Source organism: Drosophila santomea, chromosome 3R, assembly GCF_016746245.2.
Source record: "Drosophila santomea strain STO CAGO 1482 chromosome 3R, Prin_Dsan_1.1, whole genome shotgun sequence".
NCBI lineage: Eukaryota > Metazoa > Arthropoda > Insecta > Diptera > Drosophilidae > Drosophila > Drosophila santomea.
This window is the reverse complement of record NC_053019.2, coordinates 27,722,645-27,745,600: the sequence shown is the minus strand read 5'-3', so window position 1 is coordinate 27,745,600 and position 22,956 is coordinate 27,722,645. Positions and strand designations below refer to the sequence as shown.

At 46.5% G+C, this 22,956-nt stretch overlaps 3 protein-coding genes across 5 annotated transcripts; 2 read left to right on the top strand and 1 right to left on the bottom strand.

The window, feature by feature from the left end:
* Nucleotides 1–314: 314 nt before the first annotated feature.
* Nucleotides 315–897, top strand: LOC120452819. The gene has a single exon (XM_039637224.1). The coding sequence runs from the start codon at nt 315–317 to the stop codon at nt 741–743; it is 429 nt and encodes a 142-aa protein (XP_039493158.1). The 3' UTR covers nt 744–897.
* Nucleotides 898–1,128: 231 nt separating this feature from the next.
* On the top strand, nt 1,129–2,360 carry LOC120451884. Its single transcript, XM_039635891.2, has one exon. The coding sequence runs from the start codon at nt 1,210–1,212 to the stop codon at nt 1,621–1,623; it is 414 nt and encodes a 137-aa protein (XP_039491825.1). The 5' UTR covers nt 1,129–1,209; the 3' UTR covers nt 1,624–2,360.
* Nucleotides 2,361–7,234: 4,874 nt separating this feature from the next.
* On the bottom strand, nt 7,235–22,379 carry LOC120452634 (pituitary homeobox homolog Ptx1). 3 transcript variants are annotated; one of them, XM_039636944.2, is made up of 4 exons: nt 21,598–22,379; nt 14,782–14,937; nt 13,636–13,889; nt 7,235–8,885 (listed from the first exon to the last, which is right to left on the bottom strand). In XM_039636944.2, the coding sequence occupies exons 1-4, from the start codon at nt 22,127–22,129 to the stop codon at nt 8,283–8,285; spliced, it is 1,545 nt and encodes a 514-aa protein (XP_039492878.1). In that variant the 5' UTR covers nt 22,130–22,379; the 3' UTR covers nt 7,235–8,282. The 3 variants fall into 3 exon arrangements, with proteins under 3 accessions (XP_039492878.1, XP_039492879.1, XP_039492881.1); XM_039636945.2 differs by having other exon boundaries at nt 7,236–8,885; nt 14,782–14,922; XM_039636947.1 differs by lacking the exon at nt 21,598–22,379 and adding an exon at nt 15,019–15,123 and having other exon boundaries at nt 7,238–8,885; nt 14,782–14,922.
* Between the last annotated feature and the right edge of the window lie 577 nt (nt 22,380–22,956).

Genomic DNA, 22,956 nt, shown 5'->3' with positions numbered 1-22,956 from the left:
ATAACAACGCAGAAGTGGAGTTTAAAGTACTTTGGCAACGTCTGCGTACTTACACAATTAATATCTAAGGCTGATACCCTTGACAAGTAAGATACTTTAAATTGAAAGTGCAGTAATGCAGCATACTCATTACTTTACATTCAAAGTTTCGTTGTGATTTATAACAATTCGTTTAGCCTTTTTAATACACTCACTGGAATTGTGCTCCCAAAGGAATGGTTCTGGGAAATGCCCGTTGTTGTTTATGCGATAAGTGTGGCCTATAAAGTCGGCTGCCTCGATTTCCAGAGCTCCAGTTGAAGAAATTCCACGCAATGAAACCAACGATCGCCGTAAAGTTGTTCCCCATTTTGCTGGTGCAGGCAGCACTGGCATCTCAACATTCATCGGACTCCAGCAGCTGGAACTTTACGCTGGAATCCGTACCCTCCAACGTGCTGATCCTCTGCGGCGTCGTCGTGATCACGGTCACTTGGATAGGCTGCGCCTTCTTCATGGCCAATCGCCACCAGAAGGCGGTCCAGTACCTCCAGGACCAACTGGACGAGCTGTGGCTGCTGCAGGCGAAGCCCTCCGTGTGGCCACATGCTCCCTTCATCCCGAATCCCCGGGAGCAGAATCCGCCGGAGTACATTCCGCCCAGGAATCCGGAGGAGCAGGAGGAGTTGGACATTGCGGCGCGGGAGAGGGCCGAAAAGGCCAGGGCATTTCTGGAGGCCAGAAACTCCAAAGCTAAAAAGTGAGATAAAACCCATTTCCTTTAGGTGGAATTAAGAGGAATTATGAATCAAAGGAATGTTTTCTTTACCAACTTGCATATATATTAAAAAGCTAATTTCAAACCATGAAACAGAGATAAAGAGTAAGATAAAACCAATTTTTTTAAAGTGGAATTAAGAGGAAATATGAATCAAAGGAGTGTTTCCTTTACTACCTTGCATATATGTATACTAAAAAGCTAATTATACTGAAACAATTACACGAATTTCCAAAATTTCCATTTTGTAAGTGGAATTATGAGGAATTATAATGTAAAGAAATACTTTCCTCACTACCTTGCACATGTATTAAAAGACTAATTACACCAAAATTTCCCACCATGTGTTCTGTTATCATACAAATTCTATTGCAGTTAGCCCTGAGTTAGACTTAAAACTAGTTGATTGTACTCAAAATTCATGCCACTCGACTTGTGACAAACAGTGCGACATGTTGGCCAATCTCTTGACCCTGGGCACCCTTTTGGCCCACATTGTACCCCGGATTTTGGGGCAGTATGCGGCGGTCAACTGCTCCGATCCGCTGACCGAAGTGACCGCCTGTGGCCGCTTCAGTCCGAATGGCTGCTGTGCGAAGGGATGTGTGCGGAATGTGCGGGGAAGGTGCGTCCAGGAGCAGTGCACCGCATCCTGGAGCGGCTGGCTGCAGCGGCCGGTGACCATGAGCTGCTACTTCCACTGGTTCCTGCTGATCTTCGCCGGACTCATCACGGCCATCATGCTGGGCCTGGTGGCCTGCAATGCGGCCTTTGAGGTGAGGCGCTACCTTCGCCAGCGGAGATTGGAGCGATTCAGGCGCTTCAGGGACCTGAGTGGCGTCTCCATTGGCTCCACTCAGTGCTAGGGCACGTGTGTGGGTGAGTATATGGTCCTTGGGCTGAATCAGGATCCTCGGGAATCAGGAACGGAGGAAGGATGGAAGGGAAGGAAGAAAGGAAGTGCCGAGGGATTTAACGTAATCTGCAATACATTAGCGGCAGCTTTGCTCTGGATTCCAATTCAATTCTTTGGGTATCTGGGGCCAAAGCCATGTAAATTACGATTCGCCACCTCGGAAATCCTATTAGTAGTTAAAACCTGATTAGGAAATACTTGCGGCCGAGGTTGAGGCTCACATTTGCTCACATTTGCTCACACATTTGCCGAAAGCAAATAATAATAAATGGCTCTCACATGCGAGATGCTTTGTGGATATACATATGCCCTCCAGGGTGACACCACCACAACCTCCTCCGGAGAAAGTCGAAGGTGGCAGTGGCATTCGGATGGCGATGGCGATGGAGTCGAGTCAAAGGTGCAATAACCCAACCGAACGGGGCACATAAAACTAAATGGCTGCGGGTTGCGTTGCCAGTCCTCGAATTCCTCCCCGGAACCCGGTTCCCGGAGCCCGGATCACCTCTTCCTCCTCTGCGGATTGAGTAGCTATTGCGGTGGAGATAACACCCACAAGGATACACCCAAGGACACTCGGAGAGGAACGCTGTGAATGATGGGGTTGTGAAGGTATATATTGTGTCACTGCTTATTTCTGTTTCAAGTGGATGCGATTATTAAAATCAGGAAGCTATATATTTGATATATTGTTAACTATTATTTAATATTTAACATTTAAAAACCAACTGGTGCATAATAGTTTTGCTTTGCCAATTCCCCTGCTATTCAGCTCTCATGTGTGCGGATATAAATGTATATATTTTTAGTATAACTGAAAGTCAGTCAGGCATGCAGCCAAAGCTAAACGCGCTGCCAACCGCGCAGAAAATGAAATGGAAAATATTGCGGGGCAGGGGAAGAAGGGGAGCTGGAAAAGCGGAAAATAAAAAGGAAATAAACGAGCCAAAAAGGAAAAGCTTTGCGAAAAGGTTGCCCATGTGTGCGGGGTGTGCGGGGAGTCGAGGGGTCCTGGGTAGCAGATTTAGAGGTTGCTTATGTGTGATTTAGTACAGCATGCGCGAATATGGCGGCGATAATTCTTTAAAAATTGGAAATTGTTTTCCAATCGATTTCGCATTTAGCCAAAAAGCACTCAACACAAAGACACAAAGGGCCAAAAGGCCAGCGAGTGTCTTTTATAAACTTGTGTAGTTGTTTGGACTCGTATTTGGATTCAGATTGGCTGGTTTTGGATTGGGATACAACTGACACCCACACACGAGTGTGTATTTATATTTGATAAAAATGTATGAAAAATACGATATTTCGTTATTTTTCACCTGGCTGCAGCTTTGAAAAGGATTTGGCAGCTGAAATCATGGATTTGGATTTGGCTTTGGCTTTGCCATTGGCTTTCCGTGTAGTTTGTTTATTTCCCTGGCTTGTCAAGTGAAAAGCGTTTGAATGAATTTGGAAGGGGGCGAAAATGAAGCTCAAAAATTTAAGCAAAATTAAGTGTTCATAAAAAGATTGCAATACCCAAGTTAATAAGGGGATTGTAACTAGTTTTGGATATTTACTTAGATATTAAAAAACTTCGATTAGATTCATTCGAAGTCATTTGACTTTGCATCACAGAATCTCTTATAAAAATACTTTGATTAATATATTGAAAAGTCTCCTATTAATATATAGCTAATTTCTGACAGTGCACAAAGTGGAATCAAGGCTGGCCGACTGTTTTAACCGCATCAACCGCCCATCCTCATTCAGGCAAGTTTATATAAAAGCGATTCTCATTTCTTGATGCTCGTAAGCAAGCAAAACATTGGCTCTCATTGTGCGAGTCCTGTACAAAGGATACAATGGGCACAAAAGGTTAGATACACACACATAGCAGGGGGCGTGTTTCGATTCTGTTTCTTTTTTGGGGTGAACCCAAGGAGCAGAGTGTGCGGGGTGTGGGCGATTCGTGACATATTTTATTTGCACAATGACAATACGAGTTACTCGACAGGGCGAAAGGGACGCGGGGAAGGACATCCACAACCCGCCATTACACAAACACACCCTCGTCCTTTTCCCCTTCCCCCCTCCCTTCCACCCACAATTACAGTTGGAGAACAGAAGCAGTGGCGCACAAAGTAGTAAAATAAGTGCAAAGGATAATGCGAATTGAAATGACAAAACCCGGAATAATCATTGGCTCCACACTCTCGGAGATAAAAAATGTGAGGGGTGGGGTGGGGTGGGGTTTGCTGGGTGGAGAAGGGAGGAGGGGAAGGGGAGGGGTGCCCGAATGGGGTACGCTGATAAGGGGCAGAACTTTTAGCGTTTTGCCGACGGCTTCTTAAACAATCCCATTTCATCAGCACCTAGACTGCTCCATAAAAAGTTAGTACAGCAGATAAAGCAAACGTAACGAAGGCGAGTATATTAACTGAAATTGTGTAGAAATCAGCGTTTATTACCAAGTATTTATAGGCGCTATAGCTATTGCCTGTCACATTGTCTTGTGTTGTTTTGCCACTTACTACTCATTTAGTTTTCATATTAAATAAACTATAAACATACATTTAAAGTCGAGCAGCTCCTTGGCCTTGATTTGCTCAGCTTTGCTTATGGCGCTTAGGGAAATTAAAATGTGCTCATTTTGTTGCCAAGTCCAAGGATTGCGGATGCCCCCCACACACACACACACACACACACACACACACTGGCATCAAAATCAAATTGCGCGCATGACAATATTGTCAATTTTATTTGCCGCCATTTTTATTGCAATCTCGCTGCGATGTCCCCCCTTTTTGCCATGGACTATCCTATACTTTTCAGCTCCTTGGACGCCGCTCCATCTATTCCTTCTATTCCCGAGAAGGCCCGGAACTCGTAAAATATTTTTATGTATTTTTTATTTACCCGGGCTGCCATGCATGACCCCAATATGAGCTGGGGGGCCAGGGGGCCAGAGGTTGGGGCCCAGGATGCGGGAGCCACTGCAATTGGTGGGGCAGCTCCTTGGCCCGCTTTTAATGTGCGCCATTTTATTTGCCACAAAACCGACACACGGCTCCATTAAAAAGCCATAAGCCTTGAGCCCCCCAGCCTCTCTTTCCTTTTCCTCCTGCTTTTTCCTTTTGGCCGGACTCGCGTTTAGACGTTATTAGAACTCGCCATCCCCCACCAACTCCCCACTTCCCCTGCTTCTTTCTTGTCGGCCATAAAGCGGGCAAACATTTTGATTACAGTTTTTATGATTTTTAGGTCAAAATGTGGCATCATAAAATGGCCGGCGAGTAAATTTGAAATGAATAAATAAAGGCCAGTCAAATATGAGACGATTTTATGGCCATCATTTTGTATTTGGTCATAAATGGGGTCGACCTGCAGATGGGGCATTCGAATATTATTATCTTCGTGGGCTGCTGGGCTTTTGTGTTTTGCCAAGTGAAACAAACACTGGCAATTACTTAGCTTTCGCTGGTTAATATTTCAGGCCCATTGTAATGAGGCCCAAAGCTGCTGCAGTAAAGGCGGCTCAGGAATTGAAATTTAAATTGTTGCTCAAATGGTCGGCGACTCATTAAGCCGAAAACCCTTTCGTTTAAGCAGGTGCCGTAGGCGCAGATCCTGGTCTAATAGAACTGACATATGGCCCAAGTGAAAGTCAGTTAATGGGGATAGAAGTGGGCGTGGCATGGGGCAGGGGGCAGGGGGAGAATCCGAACTCAAACTGTGTGCCTGGCAGATAAGAGCGTCGAAGATTTATTGCCAACGCAATGAGTTAAGAAAGACAAGTACCTAAGGGAAAAATACAGCAGCCAAGATGGAGACCACGATGGCGATGATGATGTTTGGGGATGATGGGGATGATAATCATCGAGTGACGTGTTTGTACGTTGCAAACAAAGAACAAGAACAAGAACAAGAACAAGAAGCAGCAGCAATAGTAATGATGAAGCTGCCGCATACTGACAAAGTAAATGATGGGGAATCAGCCAAGAGGTTGGGGTCTGGCTCCCAAGTAAGACAAGTAAAAATAACTCGCCCCGTTGCGCGACTGGTTCTCTGATTGCCCTCCACATTGGATACCAGATGGGGTGGTGGCATCCAAAGGGGGTATGGTATCCAACGGGGTGGGTTAGGCAAATAATGGCTGACAACATGCGTCGTGCATTGAGACACTTTCAAGATGGCGCTTCTTTCGCGGGGCATCTCAAACAGGCTCCAAAGATGATGCCAAGGATCTTCAGATATTGCTATAAAAGTTGAAATACTTTATTTAAAACAGCAGTCTGAAATAATTCCTAACTCAACAGATCTGGTACCACTTTAGGCATCTATTACCATGTTTCTTATACTCAAATAAAGTTCGTTTAACACGACTTTTCCTCGTGACTCACGCTGCTGCCGCCGTGGTGCTTCCCCCTGTCACATATGTATATGTACATATACATACATATATAATCGCGTATATATATAAAAACATATATAGGAAGTTGATTTTAATTGCGGCTCATCCATTATGCGGCCTGTTTGGGGCTGCTCTGCTCTGCTGCCCGGCTGACGGCCTGAGCTTGATTAACAATAATTAGGCTCGGCATTAATTACGCCGAAAAGTTAATTGCGCGAGTGAGTGTGTGTGTGCCGATAGAGCAATTCCAGATATGGCAAAAAGTATCAAAAACCCCCCAAACACTCGCATTTGCAAACCATCTTGCACCCATCGCAATTTCGAGCCACGAGGAGGAACAATGAGTGTTTCGAAATGGGGACAATAATAGAGTTGCTAAAACAGCTGGAGCGCAACTTATTAACCCTTTGACGCCGCAGCGGGGCCAAATCCACCCACGCACACAGGGGCGGCAATAAAATCAATCTTATTAAAACATTAACAGCGGGCAAAGGGGAATCAAATAAATCAAATGGTCGCCGGGTCGCCGGGTCGCAGTTTAGCCCCCTTCATCGCCAAAATAGATGCTTAACGCAGCGGGAAATCCCATTTTCCCGCCGATTTTCCCTTCCCCGTGCACTTTATTAGCCGCCTTCAATCAAGGCGGGCAGCATATGAAATTCAAATTTGATGCCCCGCACCGGGAAACAAGGATAACTGGGATGGCCAGGATAGGCAGGATAACCAACCCCCCGACGCGGATGTCCTTTTATTATTATTTTTATTGTGCGGTGATTTTCCGGGGGGTTGTCACTTTGCGGGGTGCATATAAATGCGACATAATTTCGCCGTAATGAATAAATTGATGGATGGATCTTTTGCCACCAGGTCCACCTTGGAATTAAGCACTTGCCCGCTTTTCCGCTCTTCCGCTTTCCCGCTTTTGGGGGAGGAAAAGCTGCTTTAAATTAACTCCCCACTCCCCCTGCAAAAGGCGATTGGCATATATCGCCACACAACCCCCCCGCCCCCGATGGCTGTAAATTACAATTTGATTTTTTAATGTTTCCATTTTCCACTCCGCTCCGTTTTCCCAGCGGGAAAGCCATCCGTTATCCCAGCGGTTGACCGCAATTTGCCCTCGTAATTCATTGTGCCGTCGCGTGGTTGCTTTTTTTCCATAATTTTTATTGTTCTTTTGATTCAATTTCTATAACTAGTAATGTTAAGTGTACAATTATTAAATAGTATTTATATTTATACGGGGCTCTTTAGAGGGGATATACATGTACATGTACATATACATATACATATACACATACATATACAGACAGTATACAGGGTATATGCCATATGCGGATCTATACGACTAGACAACTCCTTAAAAACTGCTACTGCTTGATATATTTTTGTGTAGTTTAGCTTTAGTGTTCTTTTTTGGCCTTAGCTGTTTACAATCTTGATACGTTTCTCGTTTCTCGTTTCTGGTTTATATATATATACGATATATACTATATATACGATATATACGACGGGGGAACTGAAGGTGGAACTAGGAGCGACTATATGTTCTTTGGGCTGGCTATTTGGCTTGATTAGTTAGGGGTTCCGCTGCTTAACACTAGATATTTGCTTTTATTTACAAAAACACTTAATTTCTGAATTTCGGGGGCGCTCGAACAAAGGGGCATCTAATCTCAATGCAAATAAAACAGAGTTCTCTGGCACTCTTCTCTGGTAAATTTAGTTATTGTTCTTCAAAAAATTGTATCTTCTTTTTTGCTTAGTTAGGGGCATCATTGCATTTGCTTTATGTTATGTATCTTTAGTTGGGGCAAACATCTAAAATTAGTTATGAATGCTTAGGGCTAGACTGCCTTTAGTTTGATTTAAGTTAGAGCGTTTTTTCAATCGATCACGTCCTCGTCATCGTTGTCGTTGTTGTTGTTGTTGTTGTTGTTGTTGTTGTTGCTGCTGCTGCTGTTGGCCAGTGGCGCCTCCATGGGCGACTTGCTGCTGCCCTCCAGACTGTGGTTGCCCTCGTCCTGGTGACTGGCCGCCACGCCGCCCACCAAACCCAGGTCGGAGTGGTCCAGGCCCAAGTTGCTGTGGTGCAGCATGTTGCCGGAGTGCTGTTGCATGCCGTTCGGCACTCCGGTGCCGCCAACCGATCCGCCCGAGAAGTGCTGCAAGTGGTGCTGGTGCTGGTTGAGCAGCGCACCCAGGGCGTTTTCTCAGACCACGTCCGTCACGCCCACTCCGGTGTACTGGCAGGCGGAGAGTCCGGCGGAGTTCGAACGCGACACGGGCGAGGGGGCGGAGTAGGGGCTGCCAAATCCGGCGGATGCATGCTGCTTGGCCTTCAGCCGCAGCGTGGCAATGCTGGAGCTCATGCTGCTGCTCATGCAGGGCTCGGCGGCGGAGCGGTACATGTACGGATTGGCGGGTGTGGTGTACGGACACGGGGCGCCCACGGCGCCCACATTGCTGCTGTTGCTCAACGAGGAGCCCATCGAGCCCGGCAGCATGGATGCGTTGTTCATGCTCACCGCCACGCCACTGGCGCCCGTATTGAAGCAGTTCACCGAGTTCTGGTGATGATTGCTGGCCACCATCGAGCCGAGCGGATTCACTGGCCACGGAAAGGGCTTGGTGCCCAGCGGCGATGGCACCTTGGTCCAGTTGTTATACGGATACGAGCTGTACAGCGAGTCATCCGCGAACGGCTGCATGAACTGCGTCCCGAATCCGGACTTGAAGTCCGCCGCCGCCACCGCCGCGTTCATCGCGTTGCGCTCCCTCTTGCGCCACTTGGCACGCCGGTTCTTGAACCACACCTGGTGGAGAGAAAACGGATAGGTACTTGATTAGCTCACTGCGAGATTAAATTGAGTTAAGTTTATAGAAGAAGCCATATCAAGAGGTGGAGTTTGCTTAAAGGCTAGAGAGAAAATCTAAAAGTTTTATTCATAGTTCGCAGCGCGACTTATTCGCAGCTTTTAAGCCGCACAGTCGGCCATTTTCCTTATAATTTATTACTTGAAAATTTATGTATCTGCCCTGGCATCGCAGCGAGCAAAACTTCCCCCAAAAAGCGCGCCCCGCCGCAATACGCATGTGCAGTAATTATAAATATACAAATATATACATAAATACTCCCAGTCAGCCAGCCCGGGCTGCCTTTTTTAATGGAGAGCTTTATATAAATAAACTCGGCTTGCCACCCCAAAAAACGAGTGGGGTCCAAGGGGCCTTTGGAGGGGAGGGGAAAAAGTTGCGAGGGCGCAAAAATAAATCAAAATTATTTTGCACACAGAAAGTGCAGGAGAAAAAGGAGAAAACGACGGACGAGTGCTCCCCAGCAGAAGATAAAAACAAAATGGCAACTTTGTAATTTATGGCTGAAGTTTGCACAGATACGTATGTTTGGGTGGCAGACAAAGATACTCCTCCGCAGCCACAGATACAGATACAGATACAAATGACAAAGAGCTGCGCAGACGTTGGCAGCATTTTGATGAGTTTCTTGCTCTCCACGAAGCCGCGAAGCTTTAAGATGCCAGATACCAGATACAAGATACACTTACACTTAAAACAGAAAGCAAGTGGCAAAAGGTTCTCACCGATGCAGATACATTTGCTGGGGCAATTAAAGCTGCACATTCGAATTTCATGGCTTGTTGCCGCATTGCCACATTGTCCCTAAATCAACGCGTTGCTCGTCGGTTTCCACGTTGCGGGGTTGCAGATTTATGGCCCATGCCGGTCTGCAGCCCTCTCTACGCACCAAACGTGTCCTTGATGTCCTGCAAACTTCCCATACTCCATACCCCATACCCCATACCCCTAACTGGCGTGACTAAAATCCGCCACGCGCTGATCTATGCAAAATGTGTTTGTTTTCGCCTGGGAAAACTCTGATTGAGACATTCCGTACGCGACTAGAGGGCTAACAAGTGAAAAACTATGGCCGCGTGCCAGCAAGCGAATTTAGTGCGGCAATTGCCTTAATCTAATTAGTTGCGGCAGTTAATTGAAATCGCATGAGCTGGTTGCCGTGGCTAAAGCGACAGAGAAAGCGAAAGTGAGAGTGAGAGTTTTCCATTTTCCCAGGACCTAAATCCAATGCCCTGCCCTTCGCCATGTGTCAATTTGTCAAGGTACATCGCTCAGCCCCATCAAAATCACCATCGCCATCATCATCATCATCATGGGCATCAGGAGCTCAAGGATCTCGTGCATCATCAAGGATGCAAAACTAACGTCATCGATCTCGTCAGCTGTCATTTTCACGTATCATTTAGCAAGTTGCCAAAGTTGCAAAAAACACAAAAACCAGGGAGACGGAAAAACGAAAAACGGAAAATGCTGATGGCAAATTGATGTGCCTGCTGGCAAAAAAAAAGAAAAGGAGGAAGCTCTGCGCAAAAGTGAAAAAGTGAAATATGAGAGAGTGCAAAACATCGAAAAAAAAGAACAGCGCAATTTTCCACTCAACGGGCAGAGTCCTGTGGAAAATCCTAATTGCTTTTGATGAAAGCATCAACGACACTCGACGGCAACTCATGCAACGCTTCATCAGGTAAACGTGGTGAACTCGGTGGACGTGGCATAAATGAACGATATGAGTGGCCAAAAGTGGCCATGTGGCAGAAGTAAGGGGCCTCACTTTTTGTTGTGCGGGCTCCCATGATTGATGGTCGCAAATTGCAGCTAAATACGTTTTTTATTTGCCCAATGTGAAATGGTAAATGTAGCTGGGCTCTCATTTCCGGGGCTCTTCTATGCGAGTGATAGCCCTGCCCAAGTGAAAATCAGCAGATAACATCGATACGTGAACTACTCCACGCAGCGCTGTCCTCCTTGTGTGCTCAACTGTCTGGATGACTGCACAGATACGCAGATACATAGATACACTGATACTGAGATACACAGATACATAGATACACTACTATATTAATTGGTCCGCTGTACGACTGCAGCTGCAGATATGCGGACATATGTGAACAGAAAGTAGCCTAATCACGGCTATAACAGAAGTAAATACGTTCAAAAGGTCGCCGCAGATAGGAAAGTCACAGTAGCCATTAGCTGCGTTTTAAATGGCATTATTTAAGCTCAAATATTTATGTAGGCTTCAGTGTGTAGCCCGAACATAACCCAGTTCTCTTTTTGAGTTACCCTTTTTTTTCCCCACTTATTCACTACATTGAACCATTCGAACTGCAATCAAGCCAGCATATTGCGGCTCCTTTGTGGCCACTTTCAATGGCTTTTTTATACACTTTCAGCGATTGGCAAATGCTGTTTCCATTTCCGGGCCATTGGCGACACCTGACCATAAAAAAGAGCTGGCAAAAAACACTCAATACAACCCTAAAGATACGATTCGCATCCCAGCGCGATGCCAACTGCAGATTGAGGACAGCGACAAATGCTTTTATGGGCAATGTTGTTGCCCGTCCTTGGCTGGTAATTGAATTAAAAAGTGAGTTCTATTTGACACATTAAAAAGTGTGGAAGAGTGGAGAAAGAGTGCCCTGAGTTACTCAGTTACTCAGTTACTGAGCACTGAGCACTGAGCACTGAGACAATGGGACAGACGGGGCGAACATATTGCCATAATTGCCGGCGCATGTAAATCCCCGGATTAGTAGCTATCAGAGCTACGGAGAAATGGAAATGGAAATGGAAACAGGGGCTGCTCTTTTTTGACAGTTTAAAGCCCGGCCAGATTTATACGCCAGTGGGCCGTATAATCCTTTTGTATATTTGATAAATTTTATTGCCCTCGCCATTACAATGGGCAGCCAGAGTCGGAGTCGGAGTCGGATTCAAAGTCAAATGTTAGCTAAATGTGAGCCAGCAGCCCTCAGTTCGTCTGAGCTGAAAGGCATGATCGCGATCATCATTAATTCGTGTGCGGTTTTCTAATTCATTAAACAACCCTCGGCTGGCGATGACAAATAGTCTGGGGCATTGTTTTGCATTTTCCGAGGGTGGAAATAAAGGAAAGTGAGCAAACGAAGCCAACCGTTTTGTCATCATCATATAATGGACCATAAAACAAACTGTATCAATATTTTATGCATTTAGCTGCTTTATGCGAGGAACACATGTTTAGATTGCCATCATTCCCCCCCGGCCTCCCCTCCCCTTGTCACTCTGGGCCGCAGCTAATTTCTTTATAAATGTTGTCAAGTGCAATAGAGGGGGTGGGGAATTGTTCCTTGGCTTTTTTCATCGCATATGCGAGAGTCCGGCGAAATTTGCATAGGAAAACCATGAAGCACTCGCCTTCCTCGCAGATGTTCTCCTTTTTTCGAGGCAATTGTGATGGCAGCCACTTCTAGCTGTACAATTAATGCCACGCTGATGTCGCCATACGTCCAATGACAATGATCACAAACCCGATCACCATCAGCAATCAACGGCGATCATCGATCATTTGTCTATCATATCTGCGCGCCTGTCTGCTGATTGTCTTTCCGTCCGTTTCGACGGCGAATGGAAATGGAAGTGGAAATGGAAATAGAAATAGATATAGCCGCAGATATCTGCGATATCAGAGGAGTATTTGCCGCGCTGGCGCCACAACTCCAACTCCCATTGTTTGTCCAACTAACTATCGTGTTTACAAACAATTACAACGCTTGTGTGGCCAACAAGATATCTTGTACAACTCGAGGCCCCTGCTCTATTGGTTTTTGCTGCCGTTGAAAGGCCCTTCCACACTGCGAGATAGCTTGCAACGATCTCAAAAGTGTTGAAAGCATGAAATCTATAGCTAAGAAAAAGATGTTGCATGGCAACTACAGACGTATCTTATATAAATCTACTTGATTTAGTAGTAAAGTTCTATAGTTCCACTAACGTAGCATTCTCAGATACAATATACCTTGCTGGCAAATACCTATAGAGGAGTAGCTATTGTATCTCGGACATGGACAAATGTCAATAGAGCGGATATTGAGCAAACACTGCGATTCAGTTCAGTTGAGGTCGGGCGTTCGATAAGCTCGCGGTTTACAAACAGCAAATGCTGCAAATGCCGCAAACGCTGCCAACTGCAGTTTTAGCTGCGGCAATTTATGGCAACACCACGCCCCATTGCCACGCCCCCTGCCTCTCGCCCCCAAAGCTGCACATAAATCCACGGTGGCGCAGGGAAATGGCCTCTTCTTTCCGGCACGAGTATTGGCCATATTGGCCGTGTTGGCCGCGTTGGCCGCATTGGGTTTAAGCCAACGCCAAACGAGGCGACATATTTACGAGTCTGTGCGGCTGCATTGCGGTCGCGACTCCTGCGGTCCGTAATATAATTGGGGTCCGGACTATAATGGCCGCATAATGTGGCAACCGAGCTGCCGGAATCCGGAATGCCGGCGTTTGTTTGCCATTTGCGGCTTGCTTGGCAATTAATTCGAGCATCAGCGCGGTAATGGTGGCGAAAGTTTGGGGCAAGCAAACTACTTTATGTGGCAAAGTGATTTGCAAACATCACTTCAGCTAACTCTTATCTCATTTCATTGTATAATATATAAACTAAAAACCTCATTTGCTTTAAGAACATCGAATTGAACTCACCCTAACACGAGCCTCCGTAAGATTGGTCCACATGGCGATCTCCTCGCGGGTGGACATGTCCGGATAGCGGTTCCGGCTGAAGGTGTGCTCCAGCTCCTGGAGCTGCTGCGAGGTGAAGTGCGTCCGCTGGCGCCGCTGCCTCTTGTTCTTCTTGTCGTTCTTGGGCTCCTCGCCACTGGTGGTCATCGGCTCATCGTGCCCGGAACTTGATATGTTCTCCGTCTTGATCGTGGTCTCGTTTACGCTGCGATTGCCTGTGGAAGAAGCGAATCATACTCTTAGAAACTTGTGGAAGAAGCCATTCATACTCTTAGATACTTGTGAAAGAAGCGAATCATACTCTTAGATACTTGTGGAAGAAGCCATTCATACTCTAAGATACTTGTTTTAAATAAATGTGGTTATAGTTATGCATATATAGATCGGCTGTCTAATGTGTTTGCTCATCAGTAAGCAGTTCTTTGCCGTCCGTCTGGGTTTGCAGTGGAGTAGATAAGCGCGTGGGGGGAAAGGTCTTGGTCTCTGGTTTGTGGTTTGTGGTTTGTGGCGTCAGCGGAGCACCGTTACTAATTGCCATGCAACCTTCAGGCGTCGCCAGCAAACACCAGCCATTAGCCACCCACCACCCCCGAAAAACTTCAAAGGCGGACCGCCGGCAAACAGATTTATAACCAGTTAATGTATGTTCCCGAATGTCATCGATCATGCGGCGTGCTTTTTGTGTTTTTTTCGTCGCATTTTTGTCGTATTTGTCGAAAGCGAGACCAACATCGAAATGTTCGCTGCCGAAAACTTAATCAAATAAACTAAATTACTGCCCCTGTGAAATATCATTTTTTCTGTTCGGCTTCATTCTCACTTTATTTTCGGTTTTTTTGGTTTTTTTTTGGTTTTTCTGTTCTGCTGTCGTCGTGAGGTCGCAAATCAAAGGCAGTCTAATCGAAAACTAAACGGAGCCGGCCGTGTAAATTTCGCCGACAAAGGTGGAATCGTTGGCCACGCTTTCCGAAATTATTATAAATTATGTTCCTTATCGATGGGCCCCTGTGGAGATAACGGATACGGATACGCTACTTTTGCCGTTTGGTTCTGTGCTTCTGTGTTTCTGGGAGGGTTACGGATACGGCAGCTTTGGTTGCTACTCACCATCTTTGCGATCCCGACTCCGGTTCGATATCGAGGATGTGGATGACGTCTGAAAGTTGTTCAAGTGGGTGCTATCCAAACTATTTGCTACGGCGGTCATGGAGCTATGACTATCACGGAAATCGCCGGTTTCGGCCCAAACTGAAAAGAACAAGCCAGCGCAGGCAAGAGAAAATTACAAAAAAATTTATGCTTTAACCAGGGAAGTGCTAAAATATCGAAAACTATCTAGCTTACTCCTTAAAAAATTCAGCTTGGTTCTAAAGATATATATATTCCAGCTGCAGCTACCGTTAAAAGTTACTTTCCCCCGCGGAAAAACTCAACCAGAAAAGAGGAGCCCGTAAAAGAGCTCATAAAAGGATTTATGACACCGCAGCCTGGAATGGCCTCTTGGTTAGCCCGATTAAAAAGCGGATTGCTCCTGGAGGAGGCCAACTTAATTGTTTCCAGGGGCGGGATTATAAAACTTCAGTCCGTGGTCCGTGCTCAAAGTGTTGCCATGGCGAAAGTTAATCGAGGGAATCGCCCTGGCCGCCCTGGCCCCATAAATCTACCGGCGCCAAATGACTCAGTTTGCTACGTACTAATTGCCGCAGTTAGTCACGCCTATTTTGGTATTAATTACTCAGCTATTGGCATGATTTCCCCCACCCCCCCCAAAAAAATTGAAGCCATTTCGTCACAGATTTATGGCCGTGGCAATTGATTTCTAGGGGTCTTCCCGCGAACTAGAAGGAAGGTGTGCACCCATATGGTCCGGGGTCCCGACTTGCCGACTTCCTCCTAAATCTTCTGGGCCACTTCCTTTGCATACCGCTGATTATTTATGGCCTTCTCACATGCTGTCACTTTAATGTGGTTTTAAAGTGAGCAAACACCCGCGGCGACATTCGAAACAATTAGCCTGCTCCTTTTTTTTTGGGGGGAAGTGGGGGCTACAGTACCCCTAGGAGTCACAAATGTCATCCCCTTGGCGGTGGCCCATGGCTCAATTAGTTTATGGCCAGTTGCATAATTTATGCCGCCGACAACAGCCTCACATGCCGTTGGAAAATTCGAAATTTCTCCGTGGAAAGTATTTTTATGGCCTCTAATGAGTGCGTTTTGGGGTAATTAAAATTTCATTTCTTTATTATGAGCGTCTTGAATACTGGGAGAAAAATGCGAAAAACAAACATGGCAGCAGTGTTTAGTATAAATGTTTTGTCAAGTTCGATTAGAGTTGTAAAAAATCTAATAGTCTTGGAAAGCCAATTCAGCTGTTAGTTAATTTGTTAATAAGCCATAAGTTATTTGTTATGTGAAACGCTAAGTCGCGCACCAATGCCACTGCATCCTCATTTCCACTTTCATTTTTTAGTGAACGCCTCGTTGCAATCTTTGAATTCGAAGACACAGCTGAATGAATCCAAATGCTCCCATTTTCAATCCCAAATTCGATTTCCGACCTGAGCTAAATGGGTCGTCATCGTAAAATATTTTCCTAACGACACGCTCTAAAAACAAAAACGAGCGCACAAAAAATACGGAGAATTTGAAAAAACGCAGCGAAAATCACGTAGCACGGCGATTTTCATTTGTGTAAATATTTCCCGAGCATTTTGGCCAGCGACTAATTTGAGTTTGATTTTCCTGCTGCGCTGGTGTTTTCCTTGTTTTGCTGTTTGGTTTTCCCGGCTGACAGGTCGTCGGAAAAATTGTCGTCGTCTGTCAGCTGGCGGTGACATTTGTCGACCAGTTGTCGCCCGAGTTTTACAATGTTTTCAAGGCTTTCGAGTGGGTATCGAATTTTGGCTGAGTGGCAAGTGTCAATAGAGCAAACAAAGGTGGGCGTTGCTTGTCGGCAGCATTTTGCACATGTCACAGGCAAGAGTTCTCTTTCTGTTCGGTGACAACAAGTGTCGGCGTCACTTTCGCTTTTCCAATTTCCTACGATTTTTAGATTTTCAGATTTCCCAATTATCCAATTTCCACGACAGCCATTTTGCAGTGGCATTAGCCGCTGAGCAAACAAATGAGCGATGGTAAATTTATTTGACTTGGCGACTATTGTGATGATCCCAAACAAAAGTCAAAGGCAAACACTCCCAAAGGGGCGGGCTCAATTAATCAAGCGAGGGTTGCCCGAATGAAACTGCACAAAAATTCGAAAATGATTCGGAGTTTTTTTTTTTCTCCGAGGATATGAGCATCTAGGCATCCTGCACACATACGCGCCTCATTCATAGACAGATTTCCACATAAAAACTTTTGACACACGACACGGCAGCCGGAGCAATAAATTATCCGGGGCCAGGAGACGCAGGAGACACAGGACACGCAGGCGACTTTCAGAGGAGGAAAACCTCACCAGACCAAAACAAACAAAAATAAAAGGACTCGTCCAACAAAGGACATGCCCCGCAAAAAGGGAGGAAAACGGTTAAAGGAAAATGTCAAGCATAAGCAACGTTTAGTTGGTGACCAAAAACAAACGATTAATGTGACAGTTGAAAGGGGATCGGGATTGGCTTTGGCATTGGGGTCCTGGCATCGGGATTGGGTTTGGAATTGCGATTGAGATTGGATTTGGAAATGGGACCAGAACTTGCTTTCGCTGTAAACCACTGACTGGGCCAGCAAAGGGTTAAACACTCCGCCGCAAATGAAAATATTTTCCAATTTCATGCCACATTTGCCGTCGAGGTGTTGATGTCCGTGGAAATTGCTGGCCCATATGCCGCAAAAGAAAAACCCCGTCTGCATTACCCCAATTCGGAGTGATGAAAATTAGGCAACGGCTTGCAGAGTTAATTTTTATGGCTCGCAAAACTAATCCTTTGGCCGAGACAATGGCCCCTGACCACATGTTATGGCCCTATAATGAGCTCCAAGCGGAGCACTTGACCAACCGGAGAGCGAAGTCGCATAAAAATCTCGGAAATCACATTGACATGTCCCAAGAATGGTGAGCAACCCTTGGCCAAATGGCCCTGTAGCAGAGAGGTCCTGGCCAAAAGCCCGGACTCATTAGTTGAGGCTGCAGATAAGACAAAAGGGAGAAGGACATCCAAAAAAAGGGGGCACTACTCTGTTTGTGTGTGTGTCGGTCTGGACGAGACTAGATTTGCCCCTTCTTGCTGGCTTGTAGTTTTCCACTGCAATGACTTTGGCCAGTAATTTGCCCGACTGTCAGCTCGAATTCCTTTCCTGCCATTGGGTCAGCCAGCAAAAAGCCGGCGAACAGACAACGGACAACGGACCAGACCAAGGACCTGACCAAGGACCTGCGAGTCCTGTCCGGCGGACAAGTTTGTTTCCTCAGATAATCTCTAATGCGACATTTTTACGAAATTGCACGATGCCCTCGCCCGGATAATGAGAAAAGAGGCGGAAAAGCGGACAGAGAATCAAGTTTTCCCGACTAACTTCTGCAACGAGGTAATTGCCTCAAGGAAAACCGGGGAGCGGCGAGTGGATGGGATTGGGGATGGTGATTGAGGGTTGTGTGGATTCTGTGGCTGGTTGCCATAATGACATTATAATTTATATAAACGAAATCAGTGCCAGCGAGGAGGAAACCCAGAGATAGAGCTGTGCAGATGGATTGATAAATGGCAACTTCAGTTACAGCACAGTGGGCAAAACTATGCGAATTGAGACAATAAAATAGATACAGCACTTCTCTGGCTAATAAACTAAAATATATGTAGAGTAAAATATATTATATCTTATATATATTTACGACAATTTCCCCTATCGATACACCACTGTGCGGGGTCAGCAAGTGCAATTTGTGTGGCATTGCCAATTCGAGTGTGATCCTTGGTCCTGCCAGTGCCCGATGACATATGTGAGCAATTTCGCAGAGATTTGCGGGCAATGCACTGTGCGTTCGCACGCCGCAGGACGAAATCCTTAAAGGCTTTAAGCGGCGAAACAGGAGCCGAGCGGAAAATCGATAAAAGGTATTTATATTCATAAGGACCAGGCCTGACAAAAACAGGCGTTGGTGCGGAATTTAAAGTAGCCCAGCTTCGTGTGTCCTGGAGTCGTCCTGCAGGACCCCTCCCCCATTAGAAAAGTATGTATCTGCTGGATTTAGTCTTAGTCTGGGCTATTGTTTATGTTGTTCTGTTGTGTTTCTGCTCGCTTTTTTGGTGTTCGTGTTTTTTTTTGTTTTTAGAGCCCGCCGAGCTGCACGTGCCATTAACACTTAGCGGGAAGATGGGCATTTACTTTGGTGTAGACACAACAGATAACAGCACGATTTCACCAGAAAGCCGAAGTGAAGCGCTGGTAATTTCATAATTTTATCAACGGCATCAGCCACAAACATTGTCATGGGCAAATAGTTCTCTCCATCTCGTCGTATCTGTGGCAACAACTTGGCAAACAAGCTAAGGACTGGACTAGCTGGCAATAAAAAATAGAAACAAAAAGAAATGGAAATGGGCATAGGTATAGTAGTATGTATAGAGGTATAGGAATAGAACAGCATTCTATTATTTGCCGAGCAACCAAAAAGTAAATGTAAACTGCTCTGATTTGGATTTCGGTTTCGGTTTCAGTTTCAGTTTCGTTTCGTTTCGGGTTCTGTTTGTTTCGGTTTGCCTGGGACAAATATAAACGCCAGTGGATATATGTTTATATAGTCACTGATACAGCGAGATAATTCCCTAATTGCCGCGATGGTGAAATATGAAAATACACAAACAGAGGGAGGGACAAGGTCGGTTCTTCCCAGCTGCTGACAACATAATTTAGGCGACAATCCCGATCTATTAAAGAGTTACGTCTCTTAACCATAAAAATCAAATCAAATAACTAAATTGGTGTAAGACGTGAACTTGAAATCCTTTGAGCACCGCCAGCGAAATAAAAACACGCACCGAAGCCATAAAATGATCTACCAAAAATAAAACAGAAAAGAGTCGACTCGAGTTGAGTCGAAACTAAAAGGTGGAACAAGGCCCATAAAAAAGTGCAATCGTAAAAAATGATTACCTCTGCCGCACATATAAATACGCATAAATAAATGTGTATAAAAGAATGGGTTGTGGGTGTTTGTCTCTTGTTTGTGTGCTGACCATTAAATTGGCCAATAATTGAAAATCCGATTGCAGCCATGCAATTCTGGAGTCTGATGAAAATGCTGCAGCAACGAAGCGGCAGCAGGAGCAGAATCACGTTGCGTGGCCATTATTTAAACAAGAGCGTAAACAATAACGACAACAAGGGGGAAAATCAGGGAAAACACGAGGAAAACAGGGGAAAAGCGGGCGAAAAGCGGGCGAAAACAGGCGGACAGGAGTGGAAATTTGTGGCTCAGAGCTGTTAACGTGGCCCGCACCTGCAGCTACGAATATCTACGTGTTTGTACGGGTGTCAAAGGATAACTGCAGTCGTGCATATTTTAAATGCCAGCCATTTTTGTGCTAAATTGTTTTGGCACGCAAATAAATGGCAGGACATCTGTGGCCTCCATGGCTTCACCTCACCTCTACTCAGTTCAGTTTGGTTGGGTTCTTTTTGGGTATTGTGGCCACTCCGGGATGCAGACAAGTGCAAAGTTTGCCGGGCTGTTAACCCCGAAGGGGCAGAGTTGAGTTGACAGGGCGACAGCCAACAAATCTCTGGGCGAGGGCAGACAAATCTCTTGTGCAAATGGAAATTGTTCGTAGGGATTCCCATCCTTTGCTAGGCACTCACTCCCAACTGCTCCTCGTTTCTACGAATCTCGCCTTTCGCCTGAGCAAAACTAGTTGTATGCAAGAGAGATCTGCATATTCGTATAATTTCTACTTGTCTTGGCACACCAACAAGTTTCCTGGCCATCTGGGTTGGCCTGACTCCGCTCAGAATCTTCCCCAGAACCAATTGAGTTGTCATATTGCCACTTGAAGCTGTGGCTGTGGCATTGCGCACTTCAGCATCCTCCGCAGAGTCCAAATTCCCATAACAATTAGAGCAATCGGAACAACAAACACTTGACTACAATGCACATATCGAATGTCAAAGGGAAGTGGCAATGGGGAAGTGGAAGTGGAAGTGAGCAGGGTAGAGTGTTGCTTTCGGCACTACGCCAGAAGGGTGCTCAATTAGCCGTGACATGCGCACAAAATTGAAATTTTTGTTTAGATATCTCACGGACCAACTCCTGTTTTTTGGGCCGTTCCCCTTGTAACGCTTTTGTGGAGATTATGCGCTAATGATTGCACAATGATTATGAATATGCATGAGGGGAATGGAGATGGAGGTGGTGGTGGAGATGGAGATTCGGAGCGACAAGTGGACCGGAGCAGGGAGTGAGCTTTTGGCACGAAGCGTGAATGATGGCCAAAACGAATCGCATATTGAAATGCCAACAGCTGCCACTGACAGAGGAAACTGTGTAAATGTATAAAACACAAGCCCAGTGCCCAAAAGTGCCATGAATAGCAATGAGAATGTGGACACTTGTTGATGACTCGCATCGAAGGGAATATCTTCCGAGTAGCAGCCTCCCAAGAATGTTCGTCTTTCCCACTGAGTTATGGGCCCACTAATTAGCTGTCAATGTGCGAGATGCCCCTCACAAATATCACTACAAATTGCCCACGAAATGGTAGCCCATTATGCCAAGGAAAAATAAACGTTTCTGATATATTTCGGGAAAATTCTCCTCAAAAGGGAACAGATCAAAAGAAAATAGGTTGATGTATTTTAAAACCAATTTATGCATCTTTGATTCAGTCTGCAAAACTTTGGCATGCTAATCAAAACTCTAGCTAAAATCCTTCAATTTAGGATTCTTTACGTACTATAAAGATATGGGCTTGATTCGATACTTACTTCTGAGTTTCTCGAGCGGCTCGTGCTTGGGCGTGTGCGGCGGCACCACCGTGTGGTGCGGATGCTGCGAGTAGCCACCGACCAGGTCCTGGCCCGCGGAGTGGTGCAAGTGGCTCAGGCTGCTGATGGGCATCAGGCTCGAGATGGCGGGTGAGATGCTGACCGACGAGCTGGAGTCGTGCAGGCTGTGGTGGCTGTGCAGGTGCTCCGTGCCGGAGGTGCTGCTGCCTCCTCCGTTGACCGTGGAGCTGCCGGTGCTGCCGCTGCTCAGCGCCGTGCTGGTGGTGGTGGCACTCTCCGCCGATCCTGCGGAGCCGGCTCCATTTGCCGTCCCGGCACTCACCAGATCCTGCAGGCACAGCCCTGTGGACTCGGCCGACATGGCCTCCAGTCCGTTGAGGGCGCCACTGACCACTCCGCCGCCGCCGTTGGTCAGGCCACCGGGTCCCAAGGCGGTGGCCGAGCTGGTGACCACGCCCACGCCCAGACCGCCGCCCCCGCCGCAACCGCCGACGGCGGAGGAGCGGTCCATGCCTAGATACGTGGGGAAAATGGTGGAGAAGCTCTGCTGCTGGTGGTGGTGGTGGTGCAGGGCCGACTGCTGGTGCGCCGGGTGGGCGGGGTGTGCGGGGTGCAGCGGCGGCAGGTGGTGGTCCCTCCCCGTGAACTTCGTCGTGACGACGTCCTTGAAGTGCTGCAGGAAAGTCGTCGTCTTGAGGCCGGTATCTTCCAACTGTGGTGAAAGCAAATCCAAGATGCAGCCGTTGCCAGAGCCCGAAAAGCTGCAAAACACAGAGAAAGCGGTACGTCATTAATACACTGCGAAAAGAAAAGGGGAAGCATTGCTCTAATTGTAGAATTAGTTGCGAGTTTGAGGTTAGTCATATGGAGAGTTCATTGCTACGCAGCCTTAATTATCACTTGGCTGGCTACCGGGCAACCAGGCAAATCAACTGGTGGAACCTTTTATCGCCTCAACGGCGAAGGCAAACAGGGAGCTTAACCCAAACACCAGCCGAATGGCAAGTTAACACCAAACACGTCAAGGGGTTAATACCACGGATGCTGGAGCCGGCGGCAAACGGAGTGGTAGAATGCGACTCTTTCCTCCAGTTGGCGTCGTAAATCGTATGGCTGGTGGAGCACCTGAGGGGAGCTGGTGGGGCACATGGTGGGGCTGACAACCACTGCTCCACCGCACCACTGAGCCACTGAGCCACTGAGCCACCGCTATCAGCAGACTGGCGGAGCGGGGAAGGCGGGCGGGCGAGTGATAACAGCCTTATCGATGTAAAATATTTACATTTCTGCGAGCATTTCTCCGCTATTATTGTTATGATTGCACGTACACTGGGCGCT